At 37.8% G+C, this 24,481-nt stretch overlaps 1 protein-coding gene and 1 non-coding gene across 2 annotated transcripts in view; both read left to right on the plus strand.

Annotated features, from left to right (window-relative positions):
- The window catches only part of TMTC2 (transmembrane O-mannosyltransferase targeting cadherins 2), a 412,397-nt gene that overhangs the window by 302,821 nt on the left and 85,095 nt on the right, over positions 1-24,481 (plus strand). Inside the window, exon 9 of the mRNA XM_078449640.2 lies at positions 22,066-22,147. Coding sequence (XP_078305766.2) covers positions 22,066-22,147 — 82 coding nt within the window. The remainder of the gene's footprint in view (positions 1-22,065; positions 22,148-24,481) is intronic.
- On the plus strand, positions 12,545-12,647 carry LOC132660456 (U6 spliceosomal RNA). Its single transcript, XR_009601804.1, has one exon. It is a non-coding gene; the product is annotated as a U6 spliceosomal RNA (small nuclear RNA).

The following is a 24,481-nucleotide window of genomic DNA, read 5'->3' on the forward strand; positions in this document are numbered from 1 at the left end:
CTCTTATTCAGTAAAATCTTTATGTCTTTGTGTGACATAGAACATTGTTTATTATTTGGCTGCTGCCTTTCTTGTTCGGCCTCATCAGCCATTACCCCTACAATATTAAACTTCTGATAACTCCTTAAGTGTGTTACATATGTTCATTCTTTGTCTTTCCCAAATACACTGCTGCTGTAGCCTGGGATATCTTTTTCCTGTCTCCAGTTGGCAAAGTCCTACCCATCCATCCAGTCTCGCCTTTAACACTGCCTTTCATAAAATAGAATCTTCCAGACAGCCTTAGTGCTTCTCTTCCAGAGTTTTTATTGCATGAGTACATGAATATCTAATAAATACTGATATATTACTATTATTTGTTTTGTTTGTTTGTTTTTTAGGCAGTCAAAGTAGGGACTCTGTCTCTTTATTACTCTACTGGCTGGGTGTTTAACATATGGTTATTCAATAAATACTTATTGAATGAATGTACATAAAATGACTCTGAAACAGGGTTCACACACACGTTCTGTCAGGGCAAAGCACTGACTGCACATTACGACCCTTTCCTATCAACTCAATTCTTCTGTTAGCTGTGCTCCCATTATAGTAGGTCCATCACCTTCTATTCTTGTTAACTACTTTCTTGTCTGTCTTCCCCACTAGAATGACAGCTACATTAGGGCATCAGCTCAGTCTTTCTTATTTTTTAAGATGCTAAGGGAGGATTTTGTACAGCAATAACTGTTGAATAAATAAGTTTTTTCACTGTTGCATGGTGGAAGAAAAGGCAAAAGAAGGAAGAATAAAAATTTGAAAGGATAAATGGCAACAGTGTGGTTTATATAAGTAATTATAAAGGAAAAACTTGATGGTTGAAGTAGGTTAAAGTAAGTAAAAAGTATGAGAATTTATATTTTTTGTTTCATTCTGTTGCTTAAAAATGTCAAAGATCCTCAACATGAAAAAGGGATTAAAGAGTGAATTTAAAGGGTCAAATAGATGGAAAACAATCTTTTGTCATATAAAATAATTTTTCTTCCTTTTGTCTCAGTGAAAACACTACAGTATTCCTATGAATATAGAAATCTTGATCATTATTGAAAGATGGGAATGAAAAAATGCAAAATTTAATAAATTCTTTTTGTTCCATTTGATAACATAATGGAATGTGATCTTCTGGATACATATTTTGCTCTGATAGCCTTAAAATCTAATCTCAGCTAAGTGCTTATATATCACTCATTTCAGAGGGAACTTGTAGAATTTCGTGAACAGTGTAGTGATGATAATGAATATGTGTTCTTCTGACAGGTGTAACAGAATACAGATAATCCTCTGTTCTTTTTTTTTTTTTTAAGTACAATGTATGGCAGCCAAGAATAGTATTATCTTTTATAGAAATTATCATAATATTTATATATTTTACTTGAAGAATCAGCTTGACATATCAGTTTGATAGGATGGTGAGCAATATGAACAATTCCCTACTGAAAGTGATTAAATTGAATTTACACTAATGGCGATTATAGGAGAAGCAAGCTTTTCTTTTTATGCTTTTGTTATAGTTTTGCTGAAGTTGATTTTTTTTCCTCTTTTTTTTAATTTAATTTTTTTTTTTTAAATATACATCCAAATTAGTTAGTATGTAGTGCAACAGTGATTTCAGGGGTAGATCCCTTAGTGCTCCTTATCCATTTAGCCCATCCCCCCTCCTACAACCCCTCCAGTAACCCTCAGTTTGTTCATTTATTTAAAAAAAATTTTTTTAATGTTTATTACTGAGAGAGACAGAACAAGTGCTGAGGAGGGGCAGAGTGAGGGGGAGACACAGAATCCGAAGCAGGCTCCAGGCTCTGAGCTGTCAGCACAGAGCCCGACATGAGGCTCGAACTCACAAACTGGGAGATCATGACCTGAGCTGAAGTCCGAGGCTTAACCGACTGAGCCACCCAGGCGCCTCATGAAGTTCATTTGTGATCTTAGAAAGTAATAACTTCCAATTAACATAATCTCACTAAATTTGGAAGAAATATTAAAATAACTACTGTATTAAAAGACATTTGAGAAATCTTTATTTAGGGGGCTCCTAGGTGAGCATCCAACTTTGGCTCAGGTCATGATCTCATGGTTTGAGAGTTCGAGTGTCAGGCTCTCTGCTGTTTGCGGTGTAAAACCTCCCCCTCCCTCTCTCTCTGCCCCTCATCTTCTCATGTGCACACGTGCTCTCTCTCAAAAATAATTAAACATTTAAAAACTTTTAAAAGTTAATCTTTATTTAGAACTCTAAGGGCTTAAAACTTTTTTTTAATGTTTGCTTATTTTTGAGAGAGAGAGAGGAGAGAGAGAGAGAAAGTGAGCAGGGGAGGGGCAAAGAGAGAAGCTGACAGAGAATCTGAAGCAGGCTCCACACTGTCAGCGCAAAGCCCAATGTAGGACTTGAACTCATGAACCATGCAATAGATCGTGACCTGACCTGAACTTAGAAGTTCAACCAGCTAAGCCACCTAGGTGCCTCACGAGGAATTTTTAAAAATGTTATTGTAGGTATCCAAATATCTGTAAAATGAATGGATTTGTATTATTCTTATAAGCCACCAACATTGAAAATAGTCACTATCCCCGAAAAAAAAATATGTCCTGTCATATAAAACATTAAAGATAATGTGATTTATTGTAAGTGCCCCTTGTATAGGCACATAGTTTATAGTTTTCCTGCTCCTCTAACTTCGTTTGATCATTAATCTCGTTAGTCTAACAACAACCCGAACTACCTTTTCTACTCTATTCCTTGCTTATCCTTCAGGACCAAAGCTATCTGCTGAAAATAATGTCTTCTATGGGTATTTTCTGTACTTCCTATTACTTTCCTATCCATTGCCTATCCAGGACGTCTTATTTCATTGCTTGTTTAAAATTTTTTTTTAATGTTTATTTATTTTTGAGAGAGAGAGAGAGAGAGAGAGAGAGAGAGAGAGAGAGAGAATGAACAGGGGAGTGGCAGAATGAGAGGGAGACACAGAATCCAAAGCAGGCTCCAGGCTCCGAGCTGTCAGCACAGAGCCCAACGCGGGACTTGAACTCACAAACTGCAAGATCATGACCTGAGCCGAAGTCGGACACTCAACCGACTGAGCCACCCAGGTTCCCCTCATTGATTGTTTTTAAAAACAAAGAAATATTGGGGTGCCTGGGTGGCTCAGTCAGTTGAGCGTCTGACTTGGGCTCAGATCATGATCTCACAGTTCATAGGTTTGAGCCCCATGTCGGGTTCTGTGCTGACAGCTCAGAGCCTGGAGCCTGCTTTGGATTCTGTTCTCCCTCTCTCTGCCTCTCCTCTGCTCATGCTCTGTCTCAAAAATAAATAAACATAAAAAAAATGAAATATTAACATGGAAATCTATAGCCATTTACTTTGAAAAAGTAGTGTGAAATAATAGGACAGGTATGAATAGAATTGTATTTTGATCAACTAAAATTTTGCTTCCATCAGATACCAGGTATCTGAATATTGAAATCATAAGATTCAATTATAATTCTCCTAATATCTTATTATTATTCTAACATTGGTAGCAGATTGAACCATGCCAAATACCAACCTGAGCTTGGCAAGTCATGCCAGGATTTCAAAGAGAAAGTGGACCTTCTGGAAAATACTTATTTCTGGATGAGGGGAAATGTAGTCTTAAACTGTCACCAGTATTTATATGGGTTTCCCAGTTTTATCAAAAGTGGTCATAAGTTATTTTTACTTCAGTTTTGAGCTTTGGTATTCTCCCTGTTTTGTCTTTTCTTCAAATTCTCTGAACTCAAAAGGTAAATTTTGCCTATGACATTCTAAGACATTTCAGAACAAGGAACAATTTGGTTGATAACAGTATTTTGAATCATAGAGTTCTTCATGTGGGTGTGTTACCAGAATACTATTTAAAATACTTGGAAAAGAATCATCTACTTCCATGACTTACCTTTGAACCAAAAAAAGTTCTAGTTAAGAAGAGAACCAAGTTTTTCTTTGCGTGCTTATGATGTGTTGCTGTGCTATGCTTTTTAAAATAGATTTTAGTTCACTTAATCCTTTTAATATATTGAACAGTAGCTACTGCTGTTTGTATTACACAAACATCATAATAGCTAACATGTGTTGATCACTTACTATGTACCATGCACTGTTGTAAGAACTTTGCGTGATCTGTCTCAGTTATAGACCTTATCAGGAGGTATCATTGTTAATCCTGCGAGGTACTGAATTTCTGGACACTTTAAACAACTTATCCAAATAGCCCAGTTACTCCCCAGTTACTCAGGGATTACTCTTGAGGTGTTCACACTCAGATCTATGTGATTTCCAAGCCTGTATCCTGTATCCTTCTTTCTATGCCAGAGCTTCTCTCTCTCTCTCTCTCTCTCTCTTTTTTTTTAATTTTTTTAACGTTTATTTATTTTTGAGACAGAGAGAGAGCATGAACGGGGGAGGGTCAGAGAGAGGGAGACATGGAATCTGAAACAGGCTGCAGGCTCCGAGCTGTCAGCACAGAGCCCGACGCGGGGCTCAAACTCACGGACTGCGAGATCATGACCTGAGCCGAAGTCGGCCGCTCAACCGACTGAGCCACCCAGGTGCCCCACTCTCTCTCTCTTTTTAAGTAAGCTCCATGCCCAGTGTGGGGCTTGAACTCATTACCCCAAGATCAGAAGTCACATGCTCTACCAACTGAGCCAGCCAGGCACCTATTATATAACACATCTATGCTTATTTTAAAATAAAAATAGCTTATATTTTTCCCCAACTCTTCAAAGTACCATGTTTGTGTTTTCGTGACAAGGCACTCATACCCCCAAAGTGCACATGTATTCCATTTTGAACATTTGAGTAGGTCAGTGTGTTTCTTCCAAAGCCACCTCTGTGTGTGTGGCAGTTGTACAAGGAATGGTGTCAAGCTGAATACACTGCCCTCGTGTATACCTTTGCGTTGCTTTGTCAAAAATGCCCTTAGGATGGGGTGTGTCAAATCAGTCCCTCTTGGGTCTCCAGATAAACTTGCCAACTCAAATGTTAACCTTCAGAATGTGATGAAGACAATTCAGGAGGTTGATGCTTAATGAGCTCTGTGCGGCCTTCATCACACATTTTTCCTACCCAAGTCAAGAGGGTCTGAGATGTTGACAGTGATAATTGAGCCTCGAGCCAAACTACTATTAAATTGTCTATCCAGAGGCAAAGAAATTCATGTGTTCTGTTTTCCATCTCCGTGTCACCTCTGTAGTCAAGTTTTCCTATTAGAGGCCCATATTTTCTTGTGATTTTACACATTTTCTTTGACTGTAAGAGAGAAAGAGAATTTTATTTTGTAATAATGCCAAAACCCATGTGTGTATGTGTCAGCACACTGGACTGCTAGGACTTGGGAATGAGCCAGTTCGGCGATATGCTTGTCATGCGCATTTATACATACAAACTCGTTCTGCTGGTAATGTGCCAGCCTCTGACCATTTGCTGCGTGTGTATGTGTGTGTGTGTGCGCGCGCACGTGTATTTTCCCCTTTCCACCTAGCTTAAAGATTCCTGTAATCTTATATGTACTACCTCTGGCTACTTCACACTCTAGAAGTTCAAGTGAATGAGTGTTGCTTACTAAATGATGCTGTTTTCGTGATGTCATTTTTTGTAAGTCACAGAAAATTATTACTCAGGAGTTGGTCAAGAATCGTTAGGCTGCCAGAAAGTAGATATTTGCTAAGTTTTGTTGTTGAATAACTTTATTTTACCATACAGATGTGTTCTGAGTTGGTTGATGTCAACTTAACCTTTGTAAGTTTCAGGTCCTTTGATGGTAGAGTAAGGATAAAATTGTCCATTAGGCTGACTTTCTAAATAATTTTCTTAATTTGGATCTTGTAAAGAGAACTTTTAAGCCACCAACACTTGGACTGAGCAGATAGTTGTCTTGGTGCCTGGCCAGCCTTCCCTCCATCTGTGAGCCAGCTGAAGTATGCCACCTCCTTTCTGAGACCTCCCCTGACTCACGCGGGCAGAATAGATGTCTTGGTTTCTGTTTTCTCCTTATGTACCGAGCATATGTCTAACAAGAGCCCTTTTAAGTATTATCTTGCAATTGATGAGGACCTGCTTCCAGAGTCACCACGGTATTACTCAGTTTCTAAAAGCAGGAGTGATCATTTATCTTCACGTTTCCAGTGCCTGGCACAATGCCAGGGATATGGTAGGCACTCTGTAAATACGTGATGAGGAAGGGATGGATGGGTGGACGGCTACTCTGTAGAGCTCATCTTTAAGCAGCATCATGATTCTTGGTAGTAAACTTCGGGACCAAGATTATAATATAATGACACAAACTTTGCAGCCATATTGTCTCTGTTTGAACCCCAGCCCTGACAAATGTAGCATTTGCACCTTGGGCAAGGTACTTAACCTCTCTGTGCCTCAGTTTCTTATTTTATAAAACAGATAATAATAGTATCTCAGATGTAGTTTGGCAATACACAGAAAGTGCTTGGCATGGTGCCTGGCACATAGTGAGCCGCTCTGTAATGTTTCTGTTCTTATTGTATAACCTCTAAGAGTAGAATTGTTATGTGCTGAGACAACTGACTACTTGAAAAATGTGTTTTGGGAAGCAGAGATGAATGGAAACTTAATTATGCTTGACAAATAGCCCATGGTCTTGTGCTGTGGAAGGATATCTTTATTAATGCCCTCTTTGTTAGGAGTGCGTTGAGGGATGGAAAGCTGAGGTCACAGTGAGACCTCACTGATGCTGCTAATGGAGCCTGGAAGTTTCATCTGGTGGGTCATGGCAGTGCTAGAAAAGCCATAGTTTGACTCTTCTAATTTAGGTGAACACTTGTGAGAGGTAACCAAGAATGAGGTTAACTACAGAATATTTCTCCAAACCAGGAAGGGGGGTGCTTTTATTTTTATTCTGGAACAGTGGGCATAGACAGGGTAGTTTCAGGCAAACCAGAGTTCTTTACTCATACAGCATACACTTCCAATATACATGTGGCCTGGATGGTGTAGGAATCTTTCTAGTATATTCTACCTTTGAGAGGCATCTTTACCTTGAAAGTACTCTCAGACGAAGATAAATGGATCGTTTATCCCAACTCCATTGATTTTCATTGATTTAGTGCATAAAATAAACTACAGTTGATTTAAGGTCTCAGCTGCTATCAACAATCTCAGTGTCAGCTCACTGGCTCTGGGGGAGAACGGTCTATAATACCTCTTCCCTGTCATAGATTGAAAAGTGGTGGAAGCAAAAGAGGATGGCTTGAATTAAGAATTTGGTGGTTCTTGGGGCACCTGGGTGGCTCAGTTGGTTAAGCGTCCAGCTCTTGGTTTTGGCTCAGGTCATGATCTCACGGTTCATGACAGCACAGATCCTGCTTGGGCTTCTCTCTCTCCCTCTCCCTCTTCTTCTTCCTGTCCCCCTCCCCCTTCCCCCCCTCCTCCTCCCCCTCCCACCCTCCCCCTCCCACCCTCCTTCCCTCCCTTCCTCTCTCTGCCCCTTCCCTGTGCTCTCTCTCAAAATGAATAAACTAAAAAAAAAATTTTAACTGTCCTTTAATCTGAATTTTTAACCAATGATTACATTCCTGTGTCAAATTTCATTTTTTAAGTGGGGAACTGTAACCAATAGAGCTCTGTTAACCCAGGTGCTTTGACTGACTGACAACAGAAGGAAATGAACCTGTTTTGGTCAGCACCCCACTTAAATCATCCAGGAATTTTGCCTCTAAATAAATTAAATAACTCTCTATATCTTCTACTGCTGAAGCTTTATACAAAAAAAAAAAAGTATAAAATTAGGGAGTTATTTACATCTGGCTTTATCCTCTTGTGAGAGCATGTGGATTTGAGAGCCAGTGGCACCCTGCCAGTGACAAATGGAGGCACAGAGATTGCCTTCCCATCATCCACTACCTTTTATGGTGTCGAGGGATTTCTTGCTCTCCTTTGTGACCCAGCTGCAAAGCAGCTGTTGTTGAGGCTCCTGCCTTTCCACTCTCACAGCGCAGCGTTCCTAACCATCCCCATGGGATTTAAGCTTCTGCAGCAAGTGTGTCTACTCAGCTGTGTGAGCCAAGGCCTGCTGGGGGGGTGGGGGGAGACCATCCGCAGAGCTGCTTCTCATGCTGTTGCTCAATAGTTTGGGATGGAGTGATCCGGCCAACTCATGAAACTGGTCATGACAAACAAGAAGCACTCACTGCACAAACAGCGCAGCTGACTGGTTGGACTGGTTGAGAATAGCTAACATTCAGGGGCTTTCCAGTTGCACGAATTCCCTACATGGAGATCAAATCACATTGACCACTTTATCCATCCTAGTAGTTTCCTGCTGGAAACCATTTTTTTATGAACTTTTGGTGCCATCTTATGGACCACAGAATGCTAATAAAAATTGTGATTTCCCCCCTCTGGTATAATAGAGGTGTTGACAATAATGACAGTAGGGGTGACGTTTTGGGTATCACACTCATGCCTCACCATATGATCAGATTTGGAGTCTGCGCCTTTGTGTGACTAAAGCAACAATCTCAATGAGAGTATGCATTTGAGAAATGTGTTTTTAGGGGCACCTGGGTGGATCAGTTGGTTAAGCATCCAACTTTGGCTCAGGTCATGGTCTCACAGTTCAGGAGTTCGGGTTCTGCATTGGGTGAGCCCAAGCCTCACATTAGAATTCTCTTTCTCTCTCTGCCCTTCTCTCTCTCTCTCTTTCTCTCGCTCTCAAAAGAAAATGTTTTTATGGTTTGCTTTTCCAAGACATTTAACATTTTTACGCATTTATGACCACCTACTATGTATCTGGCCCTTTGCTAAATGTTGATCAAACGATTCTCCTAAAGTGGTTTACAAGTAGAAGAGATGATAATTAGAATATTTAAGTTGAGTGTCACAACAAAAGTAGGAATCGATCATTGTTAGAGCACCTGAAGGAAAAGATTCAGTTTAAAGAATTCTGGACAGATTTAATTTGACCAAGACCATAATGGGAAAGTTATCTAAGACATCTAAAAATTAATTGGGGTTATTTTCCCTTCTGATTTTCACTTTGAAACCAAGGGAAAAAAACTTAGGCCTTAATTTGTATGCCTCATTGTAACTTATGGTTTGATTTCTATGCTCTTTTTCAGAGCACTCAGCCTGTCTCCTCCCCTTCTGCTGACATTGTCCCTTCCCCTCTCCTTCACAGCCAGACATTGACGGAGTTGTCTATAATTGTGGTATCCACTTCCTTACCCCCACCCCTCACACTTCCCCCAATTCCTTCTGGCTTCAAGACCTATTGTTTCACAGAAACACACCTTACTGAGGTTACCAGTAATCTCTGTGTCACTAAATCCAGCGGATGATTTTTCAGCATTTGACATAATTGACTATTTCTATTTTCTTGAATTACTGTTTTACCTTACCTTCAGTCAGCCCTTTAGGTTCAGCCTTATTAACCAACTGCATTCAAAACTAATCTTATTTCCTTATCCTAATGTTCTTCCATTATTTACAAGTTATTGTTATTTTGTTTTTTGGTTTTTTTGTTTTGTTTTTGTTTTGATTTCACAATCAGGATCCTAGAGGTCATCTTGTTATTGCCTCCATCTCCCTCTCTCTCCTATTCATCATGTAATTTTGTCTGTACTATCTAAATATCCCTCATGTCAGTCCAATAATCTTTATCTCCATTAGCAACCCCATCACTCTTTTTTAAAAGCCTGGACTAATCTGCCTCCATACCTTCTGTTCCAATTCCAACCCAGTAATCATGCTGCCCTCAGAGTGATATTTACAAAACAGATAATGACACATTGCTTCTTGGAACCTATCCAGTCAGGTGTGCTCTACTTTTCACATGACCCGCCTTTTATCCTTGTCTCCCTCATCCAGGCTCTGCACAGTGGTTTTGCATTCCTGCCTCAGAGATTTTACCTTTGCTGTGTCTCTACTTTTTCTCCCCTTCAGCTAGTTAATCATATACCTCTTTCACATTTTTAGAGCAAAGAGCAATAAAGGAGCAATGTTCCTTTGAACACCTTTTCTGAGTATTTGGCTAGGTCAAATCACCTGTTCTCAATGATATTCCACACCCCTTGTTTTTCGTCGTGCTTATAACAACTGTTGTTTTGGAAGATTCACAAGGGCAAAGGTTATGTTTTTTCACTATTTTCATCACAATTGTTAACACAGTGATAGGTACATGATAGGTACCCAATACATATTTGTTGAATTAAGAAAATCAATGAATAAATTTAAGGAATTGCTAAAAGTTCATTATTTTAATTGAAAACAGATATTTTTGGAAGTGCCTGAGTGGCTCAGTTGCTTAAGCACCCGACTTCAACTCAGGTCATGCTCCCATTGTTTGGGGGTTCAAGCCCTGCACTGGGCTCTGTGCTGACAGCTCAGAGCCTGGAACCTGCTTCAGATTCTGTGTCTCCCTCTCTCTCTCTCGCCCCTCCCCTGCTTGTGCTCTCTCTCTCTCTGTTTGTCTCTCTCAAAAATGAATAAACATTAACAAAAATTTTGGGGGAGACTGGGTGGCTCAGTCGGTTAAGCGTCCGACTTTGGCTTAGGTCACAATGTCACAGCTTGTCAGTTCCAGCCCCGCGTCGGGCTCTGTGCTGACAGCTCAGAGCCTGGAGCCCCTTCAGATTCTGTGTCTTTCTCTCTCTCTCTGCCCCTGCCCCGCTCACACTCTGTCTCTCTCTGTCTCTCAAAAATAAATAAACCATAAAAAAAATTTACAAAAAAATTTAAAAAGAAATACTTTCTAAAAAAAATTTTAAACACATTTTTTCTATTTTTGTGATTTAAAGGTAACCTACACACATTACTCTAAAGTCTAAAAATAGCCAGTTTTAATATTTAAAATGGTTCACATCATTTTAAAGTAAATTGGGAGTGCATGGGTGGCTCAGTCTGTTGCGCATCCAACTTCGGCTCGGATCATGATCTGCCAGTTCGTGGGTTCGAGCCCCATGTCAGGCTCTGTGCTGACAGCTTGGAGCCTGGAGCCTACTTTGGATCCTGTGTCTCCCTCTCTCTCTGCTCTGCCCCGCTCATGCTCTGTCACTCTCTCCTTCAAAAATAAATAGACATTAAAAATTTTTTTAAATAAAGTAAATAGTTTGGATATATTTATCTGTAATGTAGTTATAAATTTGATTCAAACAAAATTTTTACTTCACCACAACTTCATCATACATTTTAATAAAATATCTGAATATTATTTTCATCAACCAATATTATAGATGGAGAACAAATTATGGTAATATGTGGGTTTTAACTTGACATTGAGCTTAGTATAACAAGGCAGTGTAACAGACTAAGGAATTTGCCCAGATGGAGTTTAAGATGTGGCTGTATCCTATCAAATTAATTATCTCACACTGAAATGTTACTACAGTGTGTGTGGATGACCTCTTTAAGCTTGAAGGGAAAATATGCAAGTGAACAGATGTAGAAAGGAAATGAAAACTTGTAACAGGAAATCTGAGTAAGCTAAACACCTTCAGTTATATAATATTTCAGAAATCAGCTGTTTGTATTTGAACCTTAAAATCTAACTTTTTACTCATAATGTCAATGCTGTCAACAAATAGTTTAAATTTTTTAAATTATTTTAAATATCTATGAAAAGCAAGTTAAAGTTATTTTAAAATATATACTTTTTCTTTTATTGAAAGCATTGAAATCTAAAAGTTATTTTTCATTTTTGTCTTTTTTCTTTTCTTCCTCCTTCTTCCCTCCCTCCCTCCCTCCCTCCCTTCCTCCCTCCCTCCCTTCTTGGCATTCTTGCAGGTTTTCTTCCTTTATTTATCATGCAGGGTACCAGATATCTGGTGTGTTGTGTTTTTTTTCCCCTCCTTGCCAATGCTTGGTCTGTGGCCTCCTATCTGCCCAGTCTTACCTAAATTAGTTCTCCATACTCTTGCCCTAACACCTCAATCTAGTAGAACTTGATTACTCCACGGTGCATTCACTTTCCTAACAACACCTACCCTTTCCCATGTGAATAAGTCAACATGCAGTCACTTAGGTGCCAGAAGTCACACATGTGGAATAATCTTTGACTTCTGTTTTTAGGTTATACCCATGCCCAATCTATCTTCTACGGATTCCAGAGCTAACCACATCTTATCACTTCCACTACTTTCACCCTAGTCTTTTTTTTTTTTAATGTTTATTTATTTTTGAGAGAGAGAGAGCACATGCTCACATGCGAGTGGGGGAGGGGCAGAGAGTGAGGGAGACAGGGGATCTGAAGTGGATTCTGTGTTGACCACAGACAGCCCAAAGTGAGCTCAGACTCGTGAACTGAGAGATATGACCTGCGCCAAAGTCTGACTCTTAACCGACCCTAATCTTTTTCACGGAGTATTAACCATCTAAGAAGTCTCCCAGTTTTCTCTTCTGTGCCTCCTACACTTTTCCACCCAAAATGTAAAGTGATTTTGTAAAAAGGTAAGTTGGATCACATTGTATCTTTATGTAAATTCGTCCATGGTTTTCCTTCCTAATCAAAAGAAATTCTGGCACTTGTTTTAGCATCACATACACTAAAATTGAACTGATACAGAAAGGAATAGCATGGACTCTGTGTAAGGATTACACACAAATTCGCAAAGGTTCCATATTTTTTGAAGTTCTCAGAGTCAGATCGACTCTTGCTGGTTAACACCAAGGAAATGATATGAATCGAAGCAACATGTGGTATCCAGTATTGAAGCTGTGATTTTCACTACCAAAAAAGAAAAATTAATTCCAAATGACTCCTAGGCCCTACACAATCTGGTCCTTTGTGCCTCTCACACTCACTTCCTGTGATTCTTGGTGGAAATTACCCCATTACTGCCATATTGGTTTTCTTTTTAAGTCCTAACTCTCTAAACATCCTAGATCTTTGCATGGTTCGCTTATTCCTTTACTTAGGTCACCTCTCAAATGTCACAAAGGTCTTTCTGGAACAAGTTATCAAATATCATTCTACCTTTCTCCCATTTGTATATTGTTCTCTTCCCTTAGTTTGTATTAATTTTCACCAAAGTACTTAAGAGTAACTGACAGTGTCACCTCCGGATGTGTAAAACTATCCATTCCGTCACTAGAATATGAACTGCAGAAGGGCAGAAACTTTGTCTTGATTACCAACACCTGGAACAGAACCTGTTTCATGGCAGTTCTATGAAGTGATATGTCACATCTCTGAATCTCTTACCCTTTTTTAGTAGGCTTATTTCTACTGTGTTCTCAAGACAATTGAGTTGGACAGGAACACAGCACTACCTTTTAACAGTCTGCTCTAGATATGTACTTCTCTCCCCCTCAGTCTTGAAATACCAAGGGATGGGGTGCCTGGGTAGCTTAGTCAGTTAAGCATCCAACTCTTGATCTCAGCTCAAGTCGTGATCTCAGGGTCATGAGTTCAAGCCCCGCATTGGGCTCTGCACTGGGCATGAAGACTACTTTTAAAAAAATGTAATTAAGACATAAAGTACAATTTCCAACCTGCTTATTTCATTTAGCAATGGGTCATGGAGATCTATTATAGTTTACATAAGTTTTTGCAAAATTATTTTAATAGTTACATAGTATTTCATTGACCTTTGCTTAACCAAGTCCATGCTGATGGACATTGAGTTTGTATAAACTGTACTGCAATGAAAATGAATAGCTGCTTCTTGGCATTTATATTTTCTTAGAACCAATGCCTAGAAATAGAATTGTTTGGCCAAAGGTGCCGGGTGGCTCAGTCTGTTGAGTGTCTGACTCGATTTCAGTTCACATCATGACCTTCTCAGTTTGTGGGATCAAGTCCCGCCTTGGGCGCTGGGCTGACAGCATGGAGCCTGATTGGGATTCTCTCCCTCCCTCTCATTCTCTCTGCCCTCCCCAACTCATGTGCATTCATCCCCTCTCTTGCTCTCTCTCTCAAAATAAATAAACATTAAAAAAAAAAAAAAAAGAATTGTTTGGCCAAAGTGTATCTATGATTTAAAAGCTTTTGCTACATATCGCTCCCAAGGAAGGTATTACCACATTTTTATAATTTTTTCTGTGTTAAATGAGTACCTGTTTTTTATGAATCCACAGCAGTATTGAATTCTGTTATTTTGTGGAAACTTCATTGATAGATGAATAATGACATCTCAGTGCATTAATTTGTATTTTTAGGTAAATTGAATATTGAGTAAGCTGACCATGTTTTTATAGGGATTTTAGCCATTATTTTTTGGTATTTGCAAACTGCTTATTTGTGCCTATTATTCCTATAATATATATGACTTTCAGTCTAGAGACTCAGCTGTATGTGGACAACCCACTTCTTTATCTTACTTGAATGAAATTCAGTCCATTACAGTCTTTCATCCCACTTGGTCAGCCATTTAATTTCAGCTAGTTCCTGTGGCCTCTTCCCCTTCCAAAGGTTCATGTAAATCTGAGAGGCTCAATGCTGTTCAAAAAAGCTGGGAAAGAGACTGCCCTGTTCGAGTTGGCCTAAGTTGATACCTTTAACTTGAAGTCTGATAGCTCAGCAGTAGAACTTGGGATTTGGTTTCAGGGAAGTTTGCTCAGTTTGGGAGTTTTTGTTCTGGGATCCAGCCTTGCCTAGGCAAACCACAGATCATCCTTCCCTGTGGAGTTCTTGACATGCACTCCATATGCTACCCCTGAACATTGTGGGGCACTCCCTGTCACTGCTAGCTTCCCTCAGTGTCATTTGACATAATTTTTCAATGAGCTTAGGCCTTATACAAAATATTCCAAGTGTATTCACGCAACTTCTGCTTTGGGATGTTTAGGAAAAGAGGTCACTAAAGGCCTGGAATTTAAAGAAAGGGGGACTTGGAGGACAATTTAGGGAGGGAAAACATAAAGTAGTATCAGTAAGCTACTCAGCCACATTCATTTTTCTGTCTTATTCTATTGTATTTTAAAGCTTTTTAGAAGAAATATTATTCCATCCCTAAAAAAAATGTCATGGTCAAATTTTAGGTGTCTGATATTTTGATGGGGGAAATATTATAGTAGTATGGAGATGAAATATTTCCTCATGAAAGTTACCATGTCCCCTGTCCTGTTACTTTGCTTCTAACTAGAGTTAGCTCTGGTTGATAATATATAATGACCTGGAGGGATATGAGAATTAAATGGTTTGATATAAATCATCTTCATTTGTAAAAGTTAGTTGAAGTGCTAGTCATTATTAAATGATTTTTTTTGTATTTTGAGGAGGAAACACTTATTTCCTAAAGACACTTCATATATAAACACTGTGGTGTTAAAATAGAACATCAAATAATTCTCTTTCCATTTGTAAATGACGGTCTTCACAAATTAACCCTTCAAGAGTATCTTTTTAGTTACTTTTTGCACGCATCAAACCACCATCCATGTTTAAACAACACGTTTACCAAGCTACACAAGCTTTTGGGCCTGTTTTAGCTACTTCCCTTTCTTAGGTATTGTCCATATAGGTTGACAATTGAATGTGAAATGAAGATGTGAATTTCATTGGTTGTGAAAAATGACCAGCATTCACAATTATCAAACATCTTCAAAGAGTAAACACTAAAATGTATGGAAATGGCTGCTAGATACACAACTGCAGGAAGCTTCCATACTGAACTTACAGCAGCCTTTCAAGAAGAAACAGGGACACTAGAGGAAAATTGTCTGGTTTGTTTTTTGTGTTATTCCAACTGGTATTCTTATGAACACTGAAGACACAGATAGTCCCTGGTTACAATATAAATATTTGGTTGAAATTGGGCTTGTTCTAAGGGACTGTTTTTATGGTTTCATAGACAATAGTTCATGTTAAGTTTCCAGATGTGAAATGGAAAAATTACTGGTTTGTGCACAACTCTGTACTTTAGTGACAATGTGTGAACATGTGAACTAAATAACTAAGGAGTAACTATAAGCTGTTAAGTTACATAACGACAATAGTGAAAGCCTGTTAATTTATTGACTGGTTATTATATTTATCATATATTTGGATGACTATTGAAGGACAAGTGAAGTCTTATGGGAATAATTTGTTCATAGAACAAGGTTAATAACACTGATTATATTCATATATAAATATATTTCTATATATATTTAAATATATTTTTTATTAAATATAAAATAATATATTTTATAAAACTATTTTATATATTAAATATATTTTACATTAAATATATATTTATATTTATAATGCAATGCAATAATGCCCAGTCTTGATGTTTTCTGGTATCATTCAGTAAAATAGTTCTGAGCTAGGGATCAGGACACACTTTATGGGGAGCGGTTGATATTGATATAATGGCTAATTTATTACTAAAAATATATATACAAAATTTGTGGCATGGTTTCCTTTTAAACTAAAATAATTCAAGCTAAAGCCATGATAGTATAATTCTCTCTTATACTAGTATTCCTGCATGCTCTAAGTGGGAGTTAAGAATGTTCGGGGTAGGGTATGTATGTATATAAAAATATTTATGTATTTTCATATTTGTATGTTTTGTAGTTGGGAAAAGTATTAATCAGCCATCAGAAGAGGTGCCGCTTGCCTTGTACATCCTCTTGGGTGGGCACCTGCTTCTAAACAGTGGTGGTAGCATCCAGTTTAATTAGAAAACAAAATAAGGTGAAAATGAATGCCATACTATATATAATCCCACAAAGGCTATATAAACTTTACTAAATATTTATCTAACATGTATACATTTTATTGCTGCCAGTCAGAAGAGGACTTGACAAGGCCTAGTCCTGACTGAGAATGATTTTTCCATGAGTTTAGATAATATTATCTGTGTGTATGTTGTTAATACTCAGTATAATGTTACAAATAATATGCTAATGTAAATATAATGTAAGTATACTGACAGTCCAAAGCCCTAATTCCGGGATATAGGTGCAGCCCTTGTCCAGGAAAATGTTCTCTCTTTTTATCCTGCTTGCGCTCTCCTGGTCCCATAGCCTTCGTGCTGCTCAAGGTCCAACTGGTTACTTCTCAGCACCGGCACTAACTCCAAAGTGCCTAACCTAATCTAGGACTATTCCAAGTGCTGATGTTAAAATAAGAAAGAATATTTACCAAGAATTCTGTTAGCTCTGCTTTATGTCCTTGACTTCCTAATCTTCTGCATTGTCAGTTGCTCTTTTTTTTCAATATACTGGGTTTTTGCTGTTTTAACTGACTTGTATGTATGACTGAGTGGTCATGTCCAAACTCTAAATACTTACCTAGAATTACAATTTTGCAAAAATTAAATGTCCACTTTCCAGCCACTTTATATATGATAGGACTTGGTCCAGTATCCCAGGGTTTAAGTTGTATAACTAGCACAGTAGTAATAACTCTTTTAAAAATAATCATATCATCATAATTAAAAGAAGAGCAAATTACTGGCCATTGGAGCCATCACAGAAAGCTTTATAGAAAAGTGAGGCTTCAGTCAAGTCTTGAAGCATAAAATGCATATGAGCAAGCAAAAAAATAAGCAACATTATAGACTGGAAGAAATAATTGAGGGAAGACGTGAGGAAATTGGCCTGATAAGGTATAAGAATTTATCTAGGAAGACTTGAGCTACATTATGGAAGATTTCGGACATTAAACTGATTATTAAATAGAATGAATGGAAAGTAGGAGCTATTAACATATTTTTGAGCAGGAGCTCCTGGGTGGCTCAATCGGTTGAGCATCCAACTTGTGATTTCAGCTCAGGTCATAATCCCAGGACCATGGGATCAAGCCCAGTGTTGGGCTTTGTGCTGACCGTGGAGCCTGCTTATTAAGGTTCTCTCTATCTCTCTGCCCCTCACCCACACTCTTGCTGTGTCTCTCTAAAATTAAATAAAATAAAGTATTTTTGAGCAAAGACAGTTTAATTTAAGGAATATTAATCTGGTGAAATGAAGCTCATTGAGTCAAGACATCTGAAATCTGTATCATGGTAGATGTGAGGTGAGAGGGGCTTTTATTTGAGGTAGGGAGAGTGTTAGGAATGAGAAGCATTTTATAGAAAAATTGTGAAATTTAGTTTCTATCATGATGTGAAATTCTGAAAAGCATTTTTGAATTTTGGTAATTAGGAACAAGATAATGGCAGTGAAACTGGAAGGAAGAATTCTTTTGAAACGATAGAAGGAAGAAAAATCAAAGAATGTCAGAGCTTTATATGTCAGATCTGAAGCTAGTTATTTCCATATGACCTATGATTTTTTTTTTTAGCAACCCTCCAAAATTGATTGGTATTACATTTACTTTCCCAAATGAGGAAGAAGAGATGTTACAAAAGATACTCAAAGTCACACAGTTAAATAAGTAGAACCAGCAAGATTCAAACCCAGGCTTGTTGTCTCTGGGCCAGCTTTCAATGAGAATTGGAGAAATTGTTTGCCCACAGTGCTCTGTGACTAATCCGCCTGCTGATGGGGTTATGTATTCAGTGTGTGCCTCTTGAAACTAAGACTTGAGGCCAAGCACTCTGTTGTTCACAGTTATACCCCCGTTACTTAGAACTGTGCAAAGCAAACAGTAGGCCTTCCATAAATCATTTTTAACCAACAAAAACAAAGGAACAAGCACATAAACAAGTCACAGAGATGGTGGTAGAAACTGAGCCTCTCAACTCACATTTCCCTTATTTGTCACAGCTGACCACAGTCCCTTTTACTTGGTTTTCAGAACCACCACACGTGTTCAAACATTGGCCAATATACAAAATGAGTAATGGTGCTTGATGTGAGGAGTTTGTACAACCAGTGGCTACTCCACAATGCTTGCTTATAGAAAATGCTGACAAAATCTAAAAGCACCAAGAAAAACCTGCTGAGAAATAACTTTTTCTTCTTACCCACTTTCTTAACTGCCACCCTTCCAAAACAATAATAGTTGAAAGAAATAAATTGGATTCGACATAATATTCCCTCCAAGGCACCATGATTTCTTCCCAAGACCTAGTAATGTATGTGTATGGCTGACTTTTGCATTTGGTTGACTCTTGATTTTATACACTCTCATGAGGATTTAACTTTCTTCCTCATTATTTGGCACTTGACTAAATAAATAGTGATCAAAGCAGAAAGATAGGTTTTTGCATGATGGTTTGGTACTCCCCCTAGAAAGAATGTTCTGGCCTTCAGTGTGTTTATTTTGCATCTAGGAGATGTTGGGACTCATTGCCTTTAATAACTTGGTCCACTGAGCAACTAGAGACCATTGTCCTTTGAGATCTGATGCATGTTTTTAACGCTACTTACTATTTTTTTGCCAATGGACTACACACAAGGATTTTATAACCCCATTGACTGTGACATTGATAAATGAGCCAGTTTCTTCTCTATCCTGAAAAACTTAAGTGGAAGAAAGTTCACAGATCCTTTGTATCTTTGCATATAACATTTGTACAGACCCTTTACTGATGATAGTTTTTATTTTGTGTCTTTTATTATCTTTTTCAAATTCTTAGTACATCATTTTCTAATGATTTAAAGGCTGACCTTGTGTTTCTGAGACTGTGTATATAATAAACATATTCTTTGACATTCAGAACTCTGCTATGTATTGCATACTATATGTTCATGTATATATGTATATTTAAAAAATAGTTAACATTTATTACAAACTTATACCTAAGTACTATAATAACAACTTTATATATATCGTCTCAGATAACTCACTAATCATATGAAACAGATTTGACTGTTATCTTCTTTTTTAAAACAGTATACTTTATTTTTAGAGCAGTTTTAAGTTGATAAAAAAAAAAATTCGAGGGTTCCCTGGGTGGCTCAGTCAGTTAAGCGTCTGGCTCTTCATATCAGCTCATCATGATCTTGCTGTCCGTGGGATTGAGCCTGCTTGGGATTCTCTGTCTCTCTCCTCTTCTCTCTCTCTCTCTCTCTCTCTCTCTCTCTCTCTCTCTGTCTCTGCCACTCCCCTCTTCTCTCTCTCTCTCAAAATAACTAAATAAACATAAAAAAAAAATTGAGCCAAACATGCAGAGTTCCCATATACTCCCTTACCCTCCTACCACCCTACAATTTTCAAGTTGCATTAGTGTTGTACATTTGTTACTATTGACGAGCAAATACTGGTGCATTATCATTAAAGTCACAGCTTACATTCGGGTTCACTCTTCATGTTATGTATTCTGTGGGTTTTGACAAATATATAATGACATGTATCCACTATTACTGTATCTTACAGAATAGCTTCATGGCCCTAAAAATTCCCTGTGCTCCACCTATCTTCGTATAATAGAGAACATTACAGCTAAGAGATGAAATAATTTACTCAGGGTCACATGGCTACACACATGGGGGAGCTGTTCTCCCTGCCTAGAATCTATGATCTGAACTAATACATTATACTGCCTGATTCACTAGAGTTATGTAATTATTTTAAGGAATCCTAGCTTTGTAAGATTCTTGCCAAGTCTTACTTACTTCGTGGAAGTATGCTGTGTGTGGGGAGCATTTTGCCTATACTTTCCTTTTTTTCCTTTGAAGTTAAAATGTCGTGAGAAATATTGCAGGGAATAAACTTTTCAATTATTAGATATTTGGTGAGAGTTGTGAGTTAAAGAGAAGTTATGACTGGAGTAGCAATGGAGATGTCAGATGTCTGTTGTCTATAGCAGAAGCTGTATGTAGGCTGCATCCTCCTGGCTAGGGCAATGGGTGAATAAAGGATGTAGCGACAGTGATTTAAAAAAAAAAAAAATTTTAATATATATTTATTTCTGAGACAGAGAGAGACAGAGCATGAGTGGGGGAGGGGCAGAGAGAGAGGGAGACGGAGACACAGAATCCAAAGCAGGCTCCAAGCTGTCAGCACAGAGCCTGAGGCGGGGCTCAAACTCACAAACCATGCGATCGTGACCTGAACCGAAGTCGGTCGCTCAACCGACTGAGCCACCCAGGTGCCCCACGACAGTGAATTTTTTAAGTGAGTGAAATGAACAATTTTTTTTTAAATGGGTGAATGAGCAAAGTTGAATGGAATGGAGGGTATTAGATTAATTACATACCTTTACCTTCAGATGACGTATCTCTCTAATAGTGGTTTAAAAAATATATCTGAAGAAAGAAAACAACATTATCTGAAGTTCATGTGGTAGATAGTGTGTGTATAAGTTAGAAGGAACAGGGAGATAAGATCATTTCTCTTTACTCTCAGTGCTTGTTGCCATTCTCAGTCAGCATGGATCTTCATTCCAACCTTGCAGGACAAAACAGACTTGGTCCAGGAAAGTTTTTTTCGGGGCTCTTCTCCTACCTCGAGCCACCCCTTTGTATTACTCTGTAGGCAATTTTGGTTCAGAGGCTATAAGAAGGTAAAGAATATATAGTTTAGGATCTGCTGGGATGGATATTGTTTCATGAAAAGTTGGTTGATTGCTTATAAGCCTTCCCCCCTGTTTTTTTGCTTATTTTCTTCTAGGCATGATGGTAATGTTTACTAAAATTAAAACTATAGCTAGGAAGAAGAGTTGCCCTTAGATTAAATCCTGGTGTAGGAGTATTTTAGTGCTGAATGACATCAGCAAAGATAAGCAGTAGTTGCTTGAGAGGCAACAAACTGTGACCTAATTTCTTTATATGTAAAGTAAGCCATTAGGATAAAATCATCTCAAAAGCTAAAATGCCCAAGATTCTTTACAAGGAAGAAGAACTGAAGAGGAAACAAATCGAAAGAAAATAAAATAGAAAATGAAAATGATGTTTTCCACCATTCCTTAAAATTATCTCATCCTTTTGGTTTTCATGAAACCATTTTTTCACTTTTTTGTCTTGCCTTCCTGGCCTCTTCTCTGATTTCTTTGATCAACTCTCTCACTGTCTTTTCTTCTCATCTTGGTGTTTCCCAGGATTCTGACTTCAGTCTTCTCTCTTGGCATATTCTCCTTATCATCCTTGTTTAGCTAAAAACAAAACACTTTTTTTGTGTGTGTGATGATTACCAAGTAGACATCAGTCTACTTACTTCATTTGGGCCCAGGAGGTAAAGAACCCTTCATGATCTACTGCTGAATCATCCATTTTCTCTGTTTTTCAAGGGTCGTAAGAGTGAGGCTGAAAAGTTCTTCTTGAAGGCTATTGAGCTGGATCCCACCAAAGGAAACTGTTACATGCATTATGGTGAGTGGTTGATAGTTTTTTTCCATGTCCTCCCCCCCTCCCCATTTACCGTTAATGTTGATATGAGATTTAGGATTTGCTGGCAAAGAACATTTTGAGAGGGCATAGACTTCATTGTTACAGATTGAGCCTCATGGTGTAGTCCTAGTTTTTCATTCAAAGCAGGCATGTTATAGAGGGCTATGCATTATATTTTCCATTAATAATTTTCGTAGGACTTCAATGGGGAGAGGCATTTTCACAGTTGTTTCTTTCAAGTCCAGTGTGAAGGGTAAATAAGGTCTCATCAGGAAAGCATCTTGCTCCTTGCCTGATGCATGGTATATAACCAGAATATTAGCTCTCTTATATTTGTGAATGATAATATATTCTTCCTTGAGTATATCATTTTGAAGTTTCAGAGGTTTAAATTTTGACCACAAAATATTGCTTTCTTGCTTTCTGGAAAATATAAATGTACCCCAGCCTCTAGATACCTGAGATTTGGGTCAAGGATAAACCATAAATGGTATAAAAGATGTCTTTCTCATGCAGTTCAGTCTTTGCCTTAATCAGTACAGAATGGACTTATATAACAACTCTGTCACACTCCACTCTATCATTAGGAGTGAGTCATGTGTTAAGTGAGGTGAAGTATATAGCTGGTTTGGTGTTGGGTAAGATGTACTTATTTCTACCAGATTTGTAGTTGGAATGGCTTTCAAGGAACCGAAAGACATTCACTTTTGCTGATCATTTGGGGGAAAAAATGATTTTTTAACCACTCTTGGCTTTGATGTGTTATTATCAAGTAGTAAGCTGAAAAGATGGGTGGTGATTAAATCTTGAGGAAAAAAAACCTAATATCCTTCTTCTTAAAGTTAATTCTTTCTTCCATTTTATAAATAGTAAAAATAAATCAGTGACAGGCTCTGAGTGTAGAGAAATGGAAATAATAGAATGGAGGATACACTTAACCAACCACAAGTCCATTTGCTTATTTACATTTTGTATATATGTTTATAAACTTAGGGTCGTGATGCTTTATCTTACCAGCATAACACAGCATGTAATTCCACATGGGTTATTGCATAACCACTCCTGATTTTGTTTCACGATGCAGTGTTATTGCCATGTTAAGTTGGCAGTCAACTAATTTAAGTTTGCTGCAGAATATATTTTATTTTTACAGGATTTCTCATATGAAGTATTTTAAATTAGACTTTCTCATGCATACTATTTTGGGTACCCCTACTGTGCATTAAAGTAGGTCCATGATTATTTTCCCTGAATGCTAAAGAATCTCTTCTTATTGCAACTTTTGAAGTAGAATTTTTTCCCCTATCTTGCTTTCTGCATTTCCTTTACCTCAAACTAATTCTACTTAACCTTCTGATCTTATTTCTATAATTTTGTTACATGCTTTAGATATTTCACAATCAATTCCTTTACATTTCATATTGGCTTCATTTGAATTGCAAGGGGAAAAAAATCACTGTTGTGTTCATTTTAAGAGTTTGCCCCTTTATTATTCTGACTTGTCTGTCTTTACCTATTTCTCTTTTTAATTTATTATTGTTTTTATATTACATCCTCCTGAATTTTTTTTTTTGTTTTGTTTTCAGTGTTGGTGGTAGGGAGTAGTTCTCCCATGAGAAGATTTTGGATTTAGTTTTAACAGAAAATGCAACAAATTCCTTATTGTCTAGGTTACATAAAAGACCGTGATGATAACACACATCTGTAAATATATGTATTAAAACTGATTCTTCTTAGCACTCCTGGATTATTTAAAAAATTTTAGCACACATACATTGTTAGAAGTACATGTATTTTCTATGGGAGGAGTGACTGCATAATTCAATATAATTTGATGAAATCGTTTCAGTACTCTTCCCCACGCTGGAATGGGAAATAAAAAGGACTCAGGCTGAAGCATCAAAAAGTGGTAGTTAAGGCAAAATAATCTACAAATGGACAGAAAGCCCATACGGAGTACTTGATACGCCTGTCTCACTGTGCTCATGTTATAAAAAAATGTACATTTCATTTGAGGGAAATCTACTTCAAATGACTGAATTTTAAAACTGGAAAGTTGTTTTCAATGGTTTAATATAATCTGTTTAATATAATCTGTTGTACAAATAAGTTGACTGAAGCCTAGAGAAATGGCATTGGCTTGCCTAAGTTAGTTGAAGTAAACTAACTTTTGGGTCCCTTGATAACCACCAGTGCCTTTTCTTCTCTTATGTATGCTCCATTTCTTTCACAACATTGGGAGACATATAACCAGATGTGCGGGTGGGTAAGTAGGTCGATATTTTTGATTAGTATATCATTGTATGCAATTTTAGA

Source organism: Panthera onca, chromosome B4 (genome assembly GCF_046562875.1).
Source record: "Panthera onca isolate mPanOnc1 chromosome B4, mPanOnc1 haplotype 2, whole genome shotgun sequence".
Classification (NCBI taxonomy): Eukaryota; Metazoa; Chordata; class Mammalia; order Carnivora; family Felidae; genus Panthera; species Panthera onca.